Here is a 15,928-nt window from a genome sequence, read left to right as displayed (position 1 = left end):
AGGTACTGTTTTATTATTACAGAGAAAAGGGAATCATTTAACCATTAAATAAACCCAATAGGGCTGTTCTGCCCCCAATAAGGGGTAATTATATCTTAGTTGGGATCAAGTACAGGTACTGTTTTATTATTACAGAGAAAAGGGAATTATTTAACCATTAAATAAACCCAATAGGGCTGTTCTGCCCCCAATAAGGGGTAATTATATCTTAGTTGGGATCAAGTACAGGTACTGTTTTATTATTACAGAGAAAAGGGAATCATTTAACCATGAAATAAACCCAATAGGACTGTTCTGCCCCAATAAGGGGTAATTATATCTTAGTTGGGATCAAGTACAGGTACTGTTTTATTATTACAGAGAAAAGGGAATTATTTAACCATGAAATAAACCCAATAGGACTGTTCTGCCCCAATAAGGGGTAATTATATCTTAGTTGGGATCAAGTACAGGTACTGTTTTATTATTACAGGGAAAAAGGAAATCAGTTTTAAAATTCTAAATTACTTGATTAAAATGGAGTCTATGGGAGACAGGCTTTCTATAATTCGGAGCTTTCTGGATAATGGGTTTCCGGATAAGGGATCCCATACCTGTACATGCAAAAGTTAACGAACGTGCCATTAATTGTGCTTGATGGTCTGGTCCTTCTCTTTTTAATCCCTTGACTTAGCAGAAAGCCCATCATTACCCAGAGCATTGATCTAAACGGGCGCTGAACTACACATTGTTCTGCAAACCATCTGTGCCCAGTACACTTTCTCCCTCGCATCCACTTGTATCTGAGCGACTGAATGACTTGGGTTTTGGAAACATTTTGATGTTCCCTATGTCTTGCCTTTTCAATTACACCCTCCGCCGAACAATTTTGATGCATTTGTGTACTTTGCTAATTCAACTACAAACTAAATTTAAAAAGAAAACAATTAACAGTACAGGAAAGGCACAATACACATGCTCAGTTGGGTACCCACACAGACAGCAGCAAAACACAAAGTAATTCAAAATTACTTGCAGATTTCATCTGGAAATAACATTAAACAAGGAAATTCACCCACTTTATTTGGCTTTATTATTCATATATTTTCTTTGATTAAAAGTGAACTCCAGCTTTCGAACCACAATTTGCTATAGAGCCCCACACAACACAGAAGCCACTAATATACCTATCACTGTAATCTATACCTGCAAAAAGTATAAATACCATTTTTATTTTCTGAAATCCAGTTGCAAAACAGTTCTTTCTCTGTCTCTTTCTGCAACATTTGAAATCCTGGCAGGGGAGTAGGGACTAAAACATTGATGTTACGCATTGTAACAACTTCTTCCCAGCTTACAGACAGCATGCAGGAACTACATAACCCACAATGCATTGCGCTGTGATGTTCCTTTCCTTATTGACATCACAAGGAATTGTGGGAATGAGTGGATCCAGGCTAAGGACAGGTGACTACTGTTACAGTTTATTTGAGTCATAAAGTAGTCAGATCAGCAGGGGAACAGGGGGCGGGGCTTAGGGAACTGTTCCAAACCATATTATTACATTAAAATATAAAATATAAAATGCTGCATATTTTTATTTTTTTAATTGATGTATATTGCAGAGTAGTTTGAATTTATTTTTACTTTTTAAAAAGTTATGGTTAAGTGGTGCCCAAAAGGAAGGCCACCCACAGTCCATCACTGCTCACTGGTCTTTTGGATCCCTGGGTGTTTCTCAACATTGAAAGAAATAATATTATGAGCAGTGCCCGTTTAAAGGGCAACAATATGGCATAGAGTTAGATCTGAATTTTGGTTGAATTGAACAAATTATCCTATAGGTTTAATTGAATCGATAGGGAAATCTGTCAGTATTAGAACTGGATCCTCAGACCCCTAAATGATCATAAGCTAAGGGTCATGCTCAGTATACATTGATCAAACCTTTTTATTGATCAAATTCCTGTGCAATATTCATTACAAATGTGATCGATCCATAATAAATCACAATACTGGCTGCTGACTTGGCCAACTCCTAAAACTGTCAGCATCTTGTGTGTGTGAGGCCAAACCAAAGCCCCCCTGTCTGATATCTGATGGGGAGATATTGATTCAATATTGAATCTCCCTTAGGACAAGGAATACAGTGTGTTTATTGGTGTGGTCCTGATGTGGTCTGTACGGGTCCCTCCTATAAGGCATCAAACTTGGATTGGCTGAACTTGGCCAACTGACCTTTGGCAAAGATCATCTCATTTAGCTTGCCCTGCTTTAGATGCGTGCTTAAGAACAATACAGGTATGGGACCTGTTATCCAGAATGCTCGGGACCTGGGGTTTTCCAGATAAGGGGTCTTTCTGTAATTCGGATCTCCTACCTGAAGTCTACCGAAAAAAATTATTTAAACAGTAATTAAACCCAATAAGATTGTTTTGGCTCCAATAAGGGGGAATTATATCTTAGTTGGGATCAAGTACAGGTACTGTTTTATTATTACAGAGAAAAGGGAATCATTTAACCATTAAATAAACCCAATAGGGCTGTTCTGCCGCCAATAAGGGGTAATTATATCTTAGTTGGGATCAAGTACAGGTACTGTTTTATTATTACAGAGAAAAGGGAACCATTTAACCATTAAATAAACCCAATAGGGCTGTTCTGCCCCCAATAAGGGGTAATTATATCTTAGTTGGGATCAAGTACAGGTACTGTTTTATTATTACAGAGAAAAGGGAACCATTTAACCATTAAATAAACCCAATAGGGCTGTTCTGCCCCCAATAAGGGGTAATTATATCTTAGTTGGGATCAAGTACAGGTACTGTTTTATTATTACAGAGAAAAGGGAATCATTTAACCATTAAATAAACCCAATAGGGCTGTTCTGCCCCCAATAAGGGGTAATTATATCTTAGTTGGGATCAAGTACAGGTACTGTTTTATTATTACAGAGAAAAGGGAATCATTTAACCATTAAATAAACCCAATAGGGCTGTTCTGCCCCCAATAAGGGGTAATTATATCTTAGTTGGGATCAAGTACAGGTACTGTTTTATTATTACAGAGAAAAAGGAAATCATATCTAAAAATGTAAATTATTTGATTAAAATGAAGTCTATGGGAGATGACCTTTCTGTAATTCGGAACTTTCCGAATAATGGGTTTCCAGATAAGGGCTCCGATACCTGTACAGTATGTAGCTTATATAAATAATCAGTACCTAATTGAATCTGCAGCACTTGGGTTCAGTATGTATGTTCCTGGTATTAAAGAGTTAATAATGCTTCCCTAAGCTTCAGCTATAGGAGTAGGGTCTCATTTGACCCCACCAAAACATGCACCCCATGATTTCCCTATCCCTTTACAAGTATACACTGAGAAGCATAGAACTGAAGGCCCTTCCTACAGCCCCCCCTTTAGCAGGTACAGGGCCTCCTCCCCTGTAGTTATGCCCATGTATATGATTAATTAGATTAGGGGAATGGGATTCTGAATCAGAGGCAAATTGCCACCTTATATTGATTTTTTATCACTACAAATATGCAAAAAAAAAAAAAAAAAAGACTGCCCTGCACACAAAATAAAGCGTACCCTCAAGCTGTAATGGGGGACATTGCATGCAGAAGATCATGGAACATATTCATAAATCACTTAATGCGAAGGCCACATTTAAGGACAAAGGGATCTGGCCAGTGAAGAAAGATTGGGCGCCCCATATTGAGAAACTAAATAATAAGAATATCTATCAATCATCTTCTCTGCCCTGCACTAAAACCTGCCCTGAAGTGGAGAGATATGAATTCATTCCCCACCTCAGTATGTGGGCTGATTTATTTGCAAGCAAATGAAGTGAGGCATGTACAGATGGGAGATAAAATGAGGCTTGCTTCTAAACATAGGGCAGCCAGTCTACCAGTGATTTATTGGAAAAACATACCCATTACAGTGATATTTTACGTGCAGTAGAATTCTCGCTTCCATAGGTATCAGCGGATCCTGCCGAGACATATAAAATACACATATGACAGGGGGTATATTATAATGATTACACAGGGCAGCTCTGATTTTCCAGTGGGCAATTTTACAAGTCAATGCAAAGGAACTGATTAAATTACCTTTATCCAGTTGGTGCAGTCCTGAACTGTCACTGAGATGGCTCTCATATATGTATATAGTTATTGGGTTGTTTCCTCCCTTTGTGGTCCAACGTTTGGTAAAGGCTACCTCTGCTTGAGGTCTTACAAGGTTATAAATATATGAAGCTATGGTAGAATCAGTTCTCTTGATATTGTACTGAGAATATCTAGGTCAGCAAATAAATTTTTACTCCAAATCCCACCCTAACTGAAAAGGCCAGATCTAGGGGTAGGCAGAAGGGGCACATGCATTGGGGACAACGGTAGGGGGTGCAGGGCACATATCCCTCCACCTCCTGCTTGTCAGTAATTTCCCCTGTAGTCAACAGGTGTATGCTTGTTCACAAATGTGTGTGTGGGAAGGTGGGGGGTGACCAGCTTGGCTTGGCACCCCTAATTGCCCATCAGACTTCAATAATATTTAAGACAGCACAAAAACATAAACCAAGGATATCCAACCTGCGGTCTTCCATCTGTTGTTGACCTATGGATGAAGAACAGCTTGAGGGCTGCGTGGTGGACACCCCTAAGGTATAAACTTAACTAAACTTTTTAGGGAATTTCTTCCCTAACATGAGACCTTTCAGATGCTGAGGGACCAGGTCTGCCCTAGTATAGAACAGGTCCTGGAGGGAAGCAGTGATACACAAGCAGCTGCCTAGCAGGAGATGGCAGGGGGGGGGGGGTGATGGTGTGCAAGAAGGGACTCACCTGCACTCCATTCTTCACTTCTCAAATGGTGCTTCCAGTTCCATGGGTGTTTGTACCAGAAATCACAGGAACAGCACTCATGTAGAGGTTCTGCAACATTGAGATACTATTCTCAGTGAAGAGTCACTAGATGGGCTTATTTAGTAACACTGGGCAACTCTTCATCTTGCAGTAAGTCATAGTTGCTACCGGACGGTTTTGACCCAGACAGCCCAGTTTTGGGAAGGCTATTCAGGTCAAAATTGCCCGCCTGGTTTTCTAAATTAGTTAGAATGACATCCAATTGCCACATCATAACCCCGCTTCTAAAAGTCACCGGCCCAACACACAAAGTGGTCAGTACATCTGTCCCACCTACTGCGATGCCACCAACTTGCCCCCTGCCTGGAGTTGCCAAAGAGGGAAGGTGGCAACCTTAATAGCAACCAATCAGATTTTTCCTTGTATTGTTCTACCATCATCTGGTTGAACATAGCTAATCACTGATTGGAACTCATTAACTTGAAGCTGCTAGGTCCCCCTTCCTGGGGGCTGACACGTGTCTGCCTTGCCAGATATCTTCCATTCAGCTTTATACTGTGACTTCAATGGCCACAGAGAAGAAACTGCCAATGTAGCTAAGAATCACTCCAACAGGCTTGAAACAGAAAACCTTGCTATGTGATGCTGATTGCAAATAGAATAAAACATGAAGCAGGAAAATAAGAGCTCCCTTTTCTGCTTTCCGGACCATGAGCTGCCTTTTATTTCCTTTCTACTTGCTTCAACCAATCTATGTCTCCCCACGCTTTGTTTCATCCTTCACCACAGGCCTCTGCCAGTCGGGCACTGCGAGTGCTGCTTATCTGTATAAATGCAATATAGAATTAGCTCAATTGTAACGCCATTTGTCATAAGCAAATACTGGAAAAAGAGTGGAAATCACAAGATAAAATATGAAAACTGAGTAATTTGGTAACACAGATGTTTGGGAAATAAGGACTTTAGCTTTTGGGATGGGATTCCTTTCCTCATTATACTCAGTACTGTTCCAGACAATTTATAGAGCACAGATTATGCAGCTACCATCTATATAACCAACAACAGAACACAGTTGAGCATGGATGGTAAAAAGGTGTAAAGGATAAGTAAACCTTTAAAATATCTGAATGTAAAATTGATTCTAAGCACTAAGCATTCTAAGCACTTTTGCACTTTACAATCATTATTTTTTTAAAAAATTCCAAGAAATTAAGGGAAATATGTACAGCTAATATGAATGAACCTTGTTACAACAGCACCACCTGCTGGTCAGTTTCTGACCGTGATCCAGTCAAGAAAGCTGTCAGGAGAAAGAAAGAGTTTTATAAAAACTCACGGGAGCACTTATGTTGCTCCGTACATGATACTTTTGGTAGGAGAAAGAAAGAGGGCTGGTCTGATGTTACTCTGGTTATGAAATATATTAGAAACCTCAAAGAACTTTCCAAACCAGAAGAACATCAGCCCAGCCCTATTTCTTTCTCCTGACAGCTTCGTTGACTGGATCACGGTCAGAAACTGACCAGCAGGTGGCGATGTTGTACCAAAATTCATTTATATTGACAGTACTTTATCCCTTAATATCTTGGAATGTTGAAAAAAATAATTAATGTAACTTGCAAAAGTGCTTAGAATCAGGGCTGGATTTGTTTTCTGGGCGCCCCTAGGCCACCCCCGTTGATCGGCCCAGCCCCCCCAATGCGAACAAGCGCGCATGCGCATACATTTAAAGCCCCATACGGAGCAGTGAGGAGAAGTTCCCACTGCTCCGTATTGAAGAAAACTTTAAAAATTCCGTTGCGGCGGGGTGGCATGCTGCCCCTACATTTCTGCCGCCCTAGGCCCGGGCCTTTGTGGCCTCTCCACAAATCCGGGCCTGATTAGAATAACACTCTTATCTATTTTACATTCACTTATCCTGTGTGCGTATTGTATGATATATTAACATTGGTTATATTTTCACTCTGATAGACCTGATGCTCCAAAATCACTGTGCTCCTGTGATTACAGCCCTTTTGAAAGAGGCAAGAAGAGGAAAACGTTGTTAAAACTTTAACTTTTTATTTGCTTGCAGGGGAGGCAAGAATGAGCCTGAACCTGAGCAGCCGACTCCACGGAAAGTGGCGATCAGGAGGATTCACTCTGTTAGTGAGTTTGACCCCGACGTGTTAGACAGCATGCACTCCTTGGGCTGCTTCAGGGACAAGACCAAACTGAAGCAAGAGCTGCAGAATGAGGAGTGAGTATAGAGACAAGGAGCCATGGTGGCGCATAGGACACCTGTACTGATGATATGATATACTTGTCTTCACTCTATTCTGATTGGTCAGTATTCTGAGCCAATCATAGTAGTGCTCTCCTGTCTAAAACCTGAGTTAAAAATGTTAGCTAACTGCATTCATTACATTTATGTATTTGGTTCACATGCATATTTGTCTTGCTAATTACTGTCCCCCAGAAAAGGCAGTGACAATATAGTACAGTTATGGGACCTGTTATCCAGAATGCTGGGATTTTCTTTCTTTAATATCTGGATCACTATACTTAAAGCCTACTTTAAAAAAAAATCTTTAAACGTTAAATAAACCCAATAGGATTATTTTGCCACCAATAAGGAATCATTATATATTATAGTTGTGATCAAGTACATGCACTGTTTTATTATTACAGAGAAAAGGGAATCATTTAACCATTAAATAAACCCAATAGGACTGTTCTGCCCCCAATAAGGGGTAATTATATCTTAGTTGGGATCAAGTACAGGTACTGTTTTATTATTACAGAGAAAAGGGAATCATTTAACCATTAAATAAACCCAATAGGACTGTTCTGCCCCCAATAAGGGGTAATTATATCTTAGTTGGGATCAAGTACAGGTACTGTTTTATTATTACAGAGAAAAGGGAATCATTTAACCATTAAATAAACCCAATAGGGCTGTTCTGCCCCCAATAAGGGGTAATTATATCTTAGTTGGGATCAAGTACAGGTACTGTTTTATTATTACAGAGAAAAGGGAATCATTTAACCATTAAATAAACCCAATAGGGCTGTTCTGCCCCCAATAAGGGGTAATTATATCTTAGTTGGGATCAAGTACAGGTACTGTTTTATTATTACAGAGAAAAGGGAATCATTTAACCATTAAATAAACCCAATAGGGCTGTTCTGCCCCAATAAGGGGTAATTATATCTTAGTTGGGATCAAGTACAGGTACTGTTTTATTATTACAGAGAAAAGGGAATCATTTAACCATTAAATAAACCCAATAGGGCTGTTCTGCCCCCAATAAGGGGTAATTATATCTTAGTTGGGATCAAGTAAAGGTACTGTTTTATTATTACAGAGAAAAGGGAATCATTTAACCATTAAATAAACCCAATAGGGCTGTTCTGCCCCAATAAGGGGTAATTATATCTTAGTTGGGATCAAGGTACTGTTTTATTATTACAGAGAAAAAGGAAATGGTTTTTAAAAACTTCAATTGGGACATGGTCTTATGGACATAATTCGGAGCTTTCTAAATAACAGGTTTCAGGATAAGGGATTGGTAAATATCCCCCCATAAAACAGTAGACCATTGCAGGTTAAGGCATTAATTCCACGAAGGCTACGCCCATCAGAGTCGGACTGGGGTGGCAAACCTGGTGACAAAGTCTGCTCCCTCTGCAAACTATGGGCGCTGGTGCATCTGCCCCCTCCCATTGTGGCTGCAAGTAGGAAGTGTAGTATGCGGTGGGGGTTTAACATTGCGACAGGGGTGGGGGGCCCCTTGGGGGAAGCCTTGGTGGGCACTGGATACCCCAGTCGGCCCTTATCCCCATCTTCTCTAGGCTTTGCTTGAATTTGGTTCAAAGTATGTTCACCCTAAGTGGAAGGCCTTGTGGATGGATGAACCCTCACAAATCAACATCTGAAGGCCCAAACTGCCTGATCACTGTAAAATTGTAGATTTGTATTCATTTTTGGTAAAAGGCAAATAGTATTTGTGTAGTATTTGTCTGTGCTCATTGCAAGGACAGGTGAAGGCTGAAAGCTCTACAGGGGCTTATTTAACTCATGCCAGGGCTAGCTACTGACGGTGGGACGATGGCTAGCTCACGTTGATAAACCCTACAGGGTCAGATAGAATCCTCTGTCACTTATTCAGAACTTATAAACCGCCTTTTGAATAAGAAACTATTTGGGATTGGCTTTTCTAATTACCCCCTTCAGACCCCTCCAACAAACCTTGATGGGATATAATACTAATTCCATAAATCAGTAAATTAGTTTTACTATTGCTGTACTGTCTAATAAATGCAAAAAGATACCCTTCAATTGTACTATAAGGGATGTAATTAATTAAAAGTCACATGACTCACTCACTCCTGTGCATTAAAAGAAATGATGACATTTCAATTCATTTTTATTATATGCTGTAAACTATGGGCCATTGGCCCTAATGCAGTTAAATACCTAAGAGTCGCCCAAACCTCAAACAGCACCAGAGTTTTTATTTTTTTTTACTTTGCAATTTTAAATATATTTTCTTGTTCTTATTCCACAGTGAAAATCAAGAAAAGATGATTTATTATCTTCTCCTCGATCGGAAAGAAAGGTATCCCAGCTGCGAAGATGAAGATCTTCCACCTCGGAATGACATAGGTAACGGGGGAAAGATATGACAAAGCAGAACTACGGCTGGTGATTATGGAAGCCCCAGAGAATAATGGTTTATGTATGGTCTGATAATAGTTTCTGTCTAGTTACTGGCCAATCAGTGAATAGCCAGCATATATTTGGACTATTCTGTAAATGTTTTTTTAAAGGGGAACTCTGCCTCATAACCAAAGAGCCCCACACAGCATATAAACCTCTAACATACTGTAATATCATTGTGCTCTGTTCCTTCAAAAAGTAAGGTAAGAGTACCATTTATACAGTGGTGTGAAAAACTATTTGCCCCCTTCCTGATTTCTTATTCTTTTGCATGTTTGTCACACAAAATGTTTCTGATCATCAAACACATTTAACTATTAGTCAAAGATAACACAAGTAAACACAAAATGCAGTTTTTAAATGAGGGTTTTTATTATTTAGGGAGAAAAAAAATCCAAACCTACATGGCCCTGTGTGAAAAAGTAATTGCCCCCTGAACCTAATAACTGGTTGGGCCACCCTTAGCAGCAATAACTGCAATCAAGCGTTTGCGATAACTTGCAACGAGTCTTTTACAGCGCTCTGGAGGAATTTTGGCCCACTCATCTTTGCAGAATTGTTGTAATTCAGCTTTATTTGAGGGTTTTCTATAGCATGAACCGCCTTTTTAAGGTCATGCCACAACATCTCAATAGGATTCAGGTCAGGACTTTGACTAGGCCACTCCAAAGTCTTCATTTTGTTTTTCTTCAGCCATTCAGAGGTGGATTTGCTGGTGTGTTTTGGGTCATTGTCCTGCTGCAGCACCCAAGATCGCTTCAGCTTGAGTTGACGAACAGATGGCTGGACATTCTCCTTCAGGATTTTTTGGTAGACAGTAGAATTCATGGTTCCATCTATCACAGCAAGCCTTCCAGGTCCTGAAGCAGCAAAACAACCCCAGACCATCACACTACCGCCACCATATTTTACTGTTGGTATGATGTTCTTTTTCTGAAATGCTGTGTTACTTTTACGCCAGATGTAACGGGACACGCACCTTCCAAAAAGTTCAACTTTTGTCTCGTCGGTCCACAAGATATTTTCCCAAAAGTCTTGGCAATCATTGAGATGTTTTTTAGCAAAATTGAGACGAGCCTTAATGTTCTTTTTGCTTAAAAGTGGTTTGCCCCTTGGAAATCTGCCATGCAGGCCGTTTTTGCCCAGTCTCTTTCTTATGGTGGAGTCGTGAACACTGACCTTAATTGAGCCAAGTGAGGCCTGCAGTTCTTTAGATGTTGTCCTGGGGTCTTTTGTGGCCTCTCGGAAGAGTTGTCTCTGCGCTCTTGGGGTAATTTTGGTCGGCCGGCCACTCCTGGGAAGGTTCACCACTGTTCCATGTTTTTGCCATTTGTGGATAATGGCTCTCACTGTGGTTCGCTGGAGTCCCAAAGCTTTAGAAATGGCTTTATAACCTTTACCAGACTGATAGATCTCAATTACTTTTGTTCTCATTTGTTGCTGAATTTCTTTGGATCTTGGCATGATGTCTAGCTTTTGAGGTGCTTTTGGTCTACTTCTCTGTGTCAGGTAGCTCCTATTTAAGTGATTTCTTGATTGAAACAGGTGTGGCAGTAATCAGGCCTGGGGGTGACTACAGAAATTGATATTGAAATTGATAAACCACAGTTAAGTTATTTTTTAACAAGGGGGGCAATCACTTTTTCACACAGGGCCATGTAGATTTGGAGTTTTTTTTCTCCCTTAATAACGTAAACCTTCATTTAAAAACTGCATTTTGTGTTCAATTATGTTATCTTTGACTAATAGTTAACGGTTTTTGATGAGCAGAAACATTTAAGTGTGACAAACATGCAAAAGAATAAGAAATCAGGAAGGGGGCAAATAGTTTTTCACACCACTGTATATGCTGAAATCCAACTGCAAAACAGTTCTTCTCTTTCTTCATCATTTGAAATCCTGGCAGGGGAGGAGGGACTAAAACATTGATGTTACGCATTGTAACAACTTCCCCACAGCTTACAGACAGCATGCAGGAACTACATAACCCACAATGCATTGCACTGTGACGTTCCTTTCCTTATTGACATCACGTGTGCAGCAGGGAATTGTGGGATTGGGAGGGTGAAGGCTGAAGGCAGGCTGAGGACAGGCGACTACTGTTACATTTTATTTGAGTCACAAAGTAGCCAGCCAGATCAGCAGGGGAACAGGGGGCGGGGCTTAGGGAACTGTTCCAAACCATATAATTACATTAAATATCATGCATATTTTTTAACTGATGTACATTGCAAAGTTGCTTGAAATTATGTTTACTTTTCAAACAGATTTGGATGTGTTTGGGTGGAGTTCCCCTTTAATGTTTTTAAATGATTTTATTTATGTTTCCTTCTGTATTGCATGTATCAGAAATGTAGATGGGATGGCTGAGTTTAATATTAAATATTGTCCCTTTGGGGTTCTGGGGGCTAAACCCACACCCACATATACCTTATATACCTGGCTTTGGTTCTTGGCACTGGGCTTATTTTCACTGCTCACAGCCAGGCAAAGAAGCCTAAAACCTGCACAGAAACGCCACACAGTAACTTGTATCATTTCACAGCATATTATTCAGCCGGTGTGCGCAGCAGAAGGCGATCGGTCCCTGGTGAGCCTTCGCTAAAGCTATTTTTATCCAAACAATTGTGCGATTTCTGCTGCTGTAGAGATTCCAGCCATAGCCCAAAGCTGACAGTCACGTCGTGTGGTTACAGGGAAGGCTCCTAGATTTGCTTTTCTTGCCAAACTGCCCATGGTCCGTGTGATGATATGAGCTGCTGCCGGGCCTTGTGGCACAGTGAGCCGTACACTTGTATATTCAGCACAATGCTGCGTGTTTGGCTGCATTAAAGAGACAGCACTGCTAGGATAGGTTTCATCTGCAGCAGCAGCTCCCTATTTTATCAGGTTTTTCTATTGGAACTAAAACACTCTTCAGCTGTTAAGGTGGCCATACACGTAAAGATCTGCTCGCCTGGCGAGGTCACCAAGCAAGCGGAGCTTCTCCCGATATCCGCACCTACGGGTGAGCGATATCGGGCTAATTTGGTGGTTTGGCCCCATCGAATTAGAATGACGGGTATAGGCGTCCGTCGGTTCGGGGAGCACATCAACGAGCCACTGCGGTCCCCTATTCGACTAATTTCCAAACCTGCCCGATCCAGATCTGGCCGATTTCAGGCAGGCCCGTCATTAGTGCCCATACATGGACCGATAAGCTGCCGAATCCGTCTAAGGCCAATATCGACAGCTAGAATCGACCGTGTATGGCCGCCTTTACACAGAGCCACGTTACAGCATCTCCAGTAAGTACCAAGGGGGGCATTAAATCCAGGAATTAGATAAGGGCTTGGTGCCTAAACAAGGGAAAGTCATTCTATCCATATGGGGGAGGAGATGCTCCACCTAAAACAGACCCTGACCAGGTCAGTAGGGTTTCCAGACAATTGTAACCTACTGATCTTTTAACCAAACGCTGTACCAAATGCAAATGTTCATATTATTAAACCAAACACAAGACTGCCATCATGGGGTTCGAGGGGGTACTGCAGGCAGGGGCCCTGTGGCAGAGGGGAGCTGCAAGATGGAAAAATATAATTTGCAGGTTGCAGAAGGGGTGAGACTTGCAGGGGCGGGGGTTGGCTGAACTGTGGGAGGAGTTTGGGCATAATTGGCAGGATTAGGTGTGTGACCCTGACAGCGAGGAGCTATTTTTTTACTGGTGGCCCACCAAGGGGCACTGACAACCAGCAAAAAAGTTATTTTGGCCCCCCTGAGGCAGGTCCAGACAGGGAGTCAAAATGGGCGCTGGATTCCAAGTACAAAAAGGCCCAAAAGGCCCCACCAGCCCAATACATATTGACTGCCTATAGCATCTTACTGTAAGAACCCAGTGATTGCCAGTCCATGCCTGACATGTAGTATGGGACCCTATGATTACTGGTAATGCCACCAATAAAACAAAAATTGCTTTTAGTGAGTTATTTTTGTAGCTCCTATAATTGTTAACATTGGCTAATCCAGTGGGCCCCCCGTAAGGCAATCTTATGAGCCCTCACATGGAGGGGCTGCAGAAGTTTGAGCCCCCAGCCTCACCCCTTGTCGCACATTTACTTACTTGCAGCAGTGGGAAGCTTGCAACATACAGCAGCCCCCCCCAACCCTTCCATAAACCCCCCGTGGGCTCTGCTGTATGCCACTGGGCTAATCCAATTCACTTACAGCAAGCCCTGGATTGAGTTTAAGATGGTGGAATTCTGCAGAATTTGCAAAACTTTGTACCTGTCCCTATTTATACCATTAAATGAGCTGTCATTAGGCACTGTCCTACTTTAATTATCTGATTTAATTTGTTAAATAATGATCATGTGATTATAATTCAGATCCCTGGGATATTTGCTTCACTTCATCTGACCTTAAATCTGCCACTTAGTCATTCACAAATGTTTCTTTTTACAGATCCTCCGCGCAAACGGGTCGACTCCCCAATGCTGAATCGTCACGGCAAACGCCGCCCGGAGCGGAAGTCTATGGAAGTCTTAAGTGTGACAGACGGGGGTTCCCCAGTCCCTGCACGAAGGGCTATTGAAATGGCACAGCATAGTCAAAGGTGGGATTGCATTATATCTTTCCTGTTGGAAATATCTCCCATAAGAGATATTTATGTCCCAGAACCTAATTAATTTTGCGTGATTTTCAGCAATTGTATAAGATTGCACTTGGTAATGTACAGGTATGGGATCTCTTATACAGAAAGCTTATACAGAAAGCTCCAAATTCTATAGAGTCTATTTGAAGCAAATAATTCCAATTAATAAAGTATATCCTCTTTCTCTTAATAATAACAATACATTGTACCTGATGGTAACTAAGCTGCTTGACATATTGGTGACAAAATAATCCTATTGGATTTATTTCATGTTTACATGATTCCCTTTTCTCTGTAATAATAAAACAGTACCTGTACTTGATCCCAACTAAGATATAATTACCCCTTATTGGGGGCAGAACAGCCCTATTGGGTTTTTTTAATGGTTAAATGATTCCCTTTTCTCTGTAATAATAAAACAGTACCTGTACTTGATCCCAACTAAGATATAATTACCCCTTATTGGGGGCAGAACAGCCCTATTGGGTTTATTTCATGGTTAAATGATTCCCTTTTCTCTGTAATAATAAAACAGTACCTGTACTTGATCCCAACTAAGATATAATTACCCCTTATTGGGGGCAGAACAGCCCTATTGGGTTTATTTCATGTTTAAATGATTACATAAAGGGGTAGTTCACCCTCAGATTAACTTTTAGTATAATTTAGAGAGCTATTGTGAGACAATTTGCAGTTGGTCTAATTTAGTAATGATTTAGATTTCTGTTCAGCAGTTCTCCAGTTTGGAACTTCAGGTTACTAGGGCCCAATTTAACCTAGCAACCAGACAGTGGTTAGAAAGAGAGACAGGAATATGAATAGAGGAGGGCCTACATAGAAAGATAAGTAATAACAAGTAACACTGTAACCTCACAGAGGAATAGTTTTTTACCTGCTGGGACCCCCATTTGAAAGCTGGAAAGAGTCAGAAGATGAAGACAAATCATTCAAAAACTATAATAAATAAAAAATGAAGACCAATTGAAAACTTTCTAAGAATAGGCAATTCTGTAACATACTAAAAGTTAATTGAAGGTAACTACCCCTTTAAAGTAGGGTGATCCAAATTACAGAAAGACTCCTTATGTGAAAAACCCCAAGCATTCCAGATAACCAGATACCATAATAATAATAACACTCCGGGATTATTTCTTCCCACCCCGTGCTTGTGAGTGCAGTGCTTGCAGGCAGAGTTCTCTTGCGTTCAGCAGTGTTTCCATCCTGCTGGCGTGTAGCGAGCCATGAATGGTAACTGGGTTCTATTTGTCACCCCTTATGTATGAGAACAATTCTATTGTAAGTAGCTTTTTGGTTATTTTGTTATGCAAAATGGACCTTAGGGCTCTATGGGATCTGCATGGCAGCTTCTGCACCCACAAAGGAGCTGATTTCTACTAAAGATATTGCAGCTTGTGAAGCAAACAGAATTATTACAAGTGCAGACTATAAATGCTTTATATTAATATGTAGATGAGTTTTTTTATATTGCTGGCCTAACAGTCTGTGATTCTGGCTTATGAAAAATATCTGGATTTGGTGAAAAAACCACAAGAGCTGATCGCTTTAAAGCTGGCTACAGATACACAAGATAGAGAGCCATATCAGCAAACCGTCTCTGTGTCCATTGCTAAACCAGCGCCGGTACAAGATATATTTGGTATTCAGCAAGAAATTTAAATTAAGCTGTTTAACTTAATTGGCCTATTCATCATATTAAGCTAAAATGTGTCTAAATGGCAGCATTTT

General features: G+C 40.7%; 1 protein-coding gene across 6 annotated transcripts in view; it reads left to right on the top strand.

Annotated features, from left to right (window-relative positions):
* The window catches only part of brsk1 (BR serine/threonine kinase 1), a 174,176-nt gene that overhangs the window by 138,595 nt on the left and 19,653 nt on the right, over positions 1–15,928 (top strand). For all 6 annotated transcript variants that reach the window (XM_004916306.4, XM_004916305.4, XM_004916304.4 and 3 more), the window contains 3 exons: positions 6,925–7,089; positions 9,401–9,498; positions 13,993–14,143. In XM_004916306.4, coding sequence (XP_004916363.1) covers positions 6,925–7,089; positions 9,401–9,498; positions 13,993–14,143 — 414 coding nt within the window. The remainder of the gene's footprint in view (positions 1–6,924; positions 7,090–9,400; positions 9,499–13,992; positions 14,144–15,928) is intronic.

Source organism: Xenopus tropicalis, chromosome 7 (assembly GCF_000004195.4).
Source record: "Xenopus tropicalis strain Nigerian chromosome 7, UCB_Xtro_10.0, whole genome shotgun sequence".
In the NCBI taxonomy this organism is placed as follows: domain Eukaryota; kingdom Metazoa; phylum Chordata; class Amphibia; order Anura; family Pipidae; genus Xenopus; species Xenopus tropicalis.
Note: the sequence above shows the minus strand (reverse complement) of the source record. Positions and strands in the feature narration are given on the sequence as shown.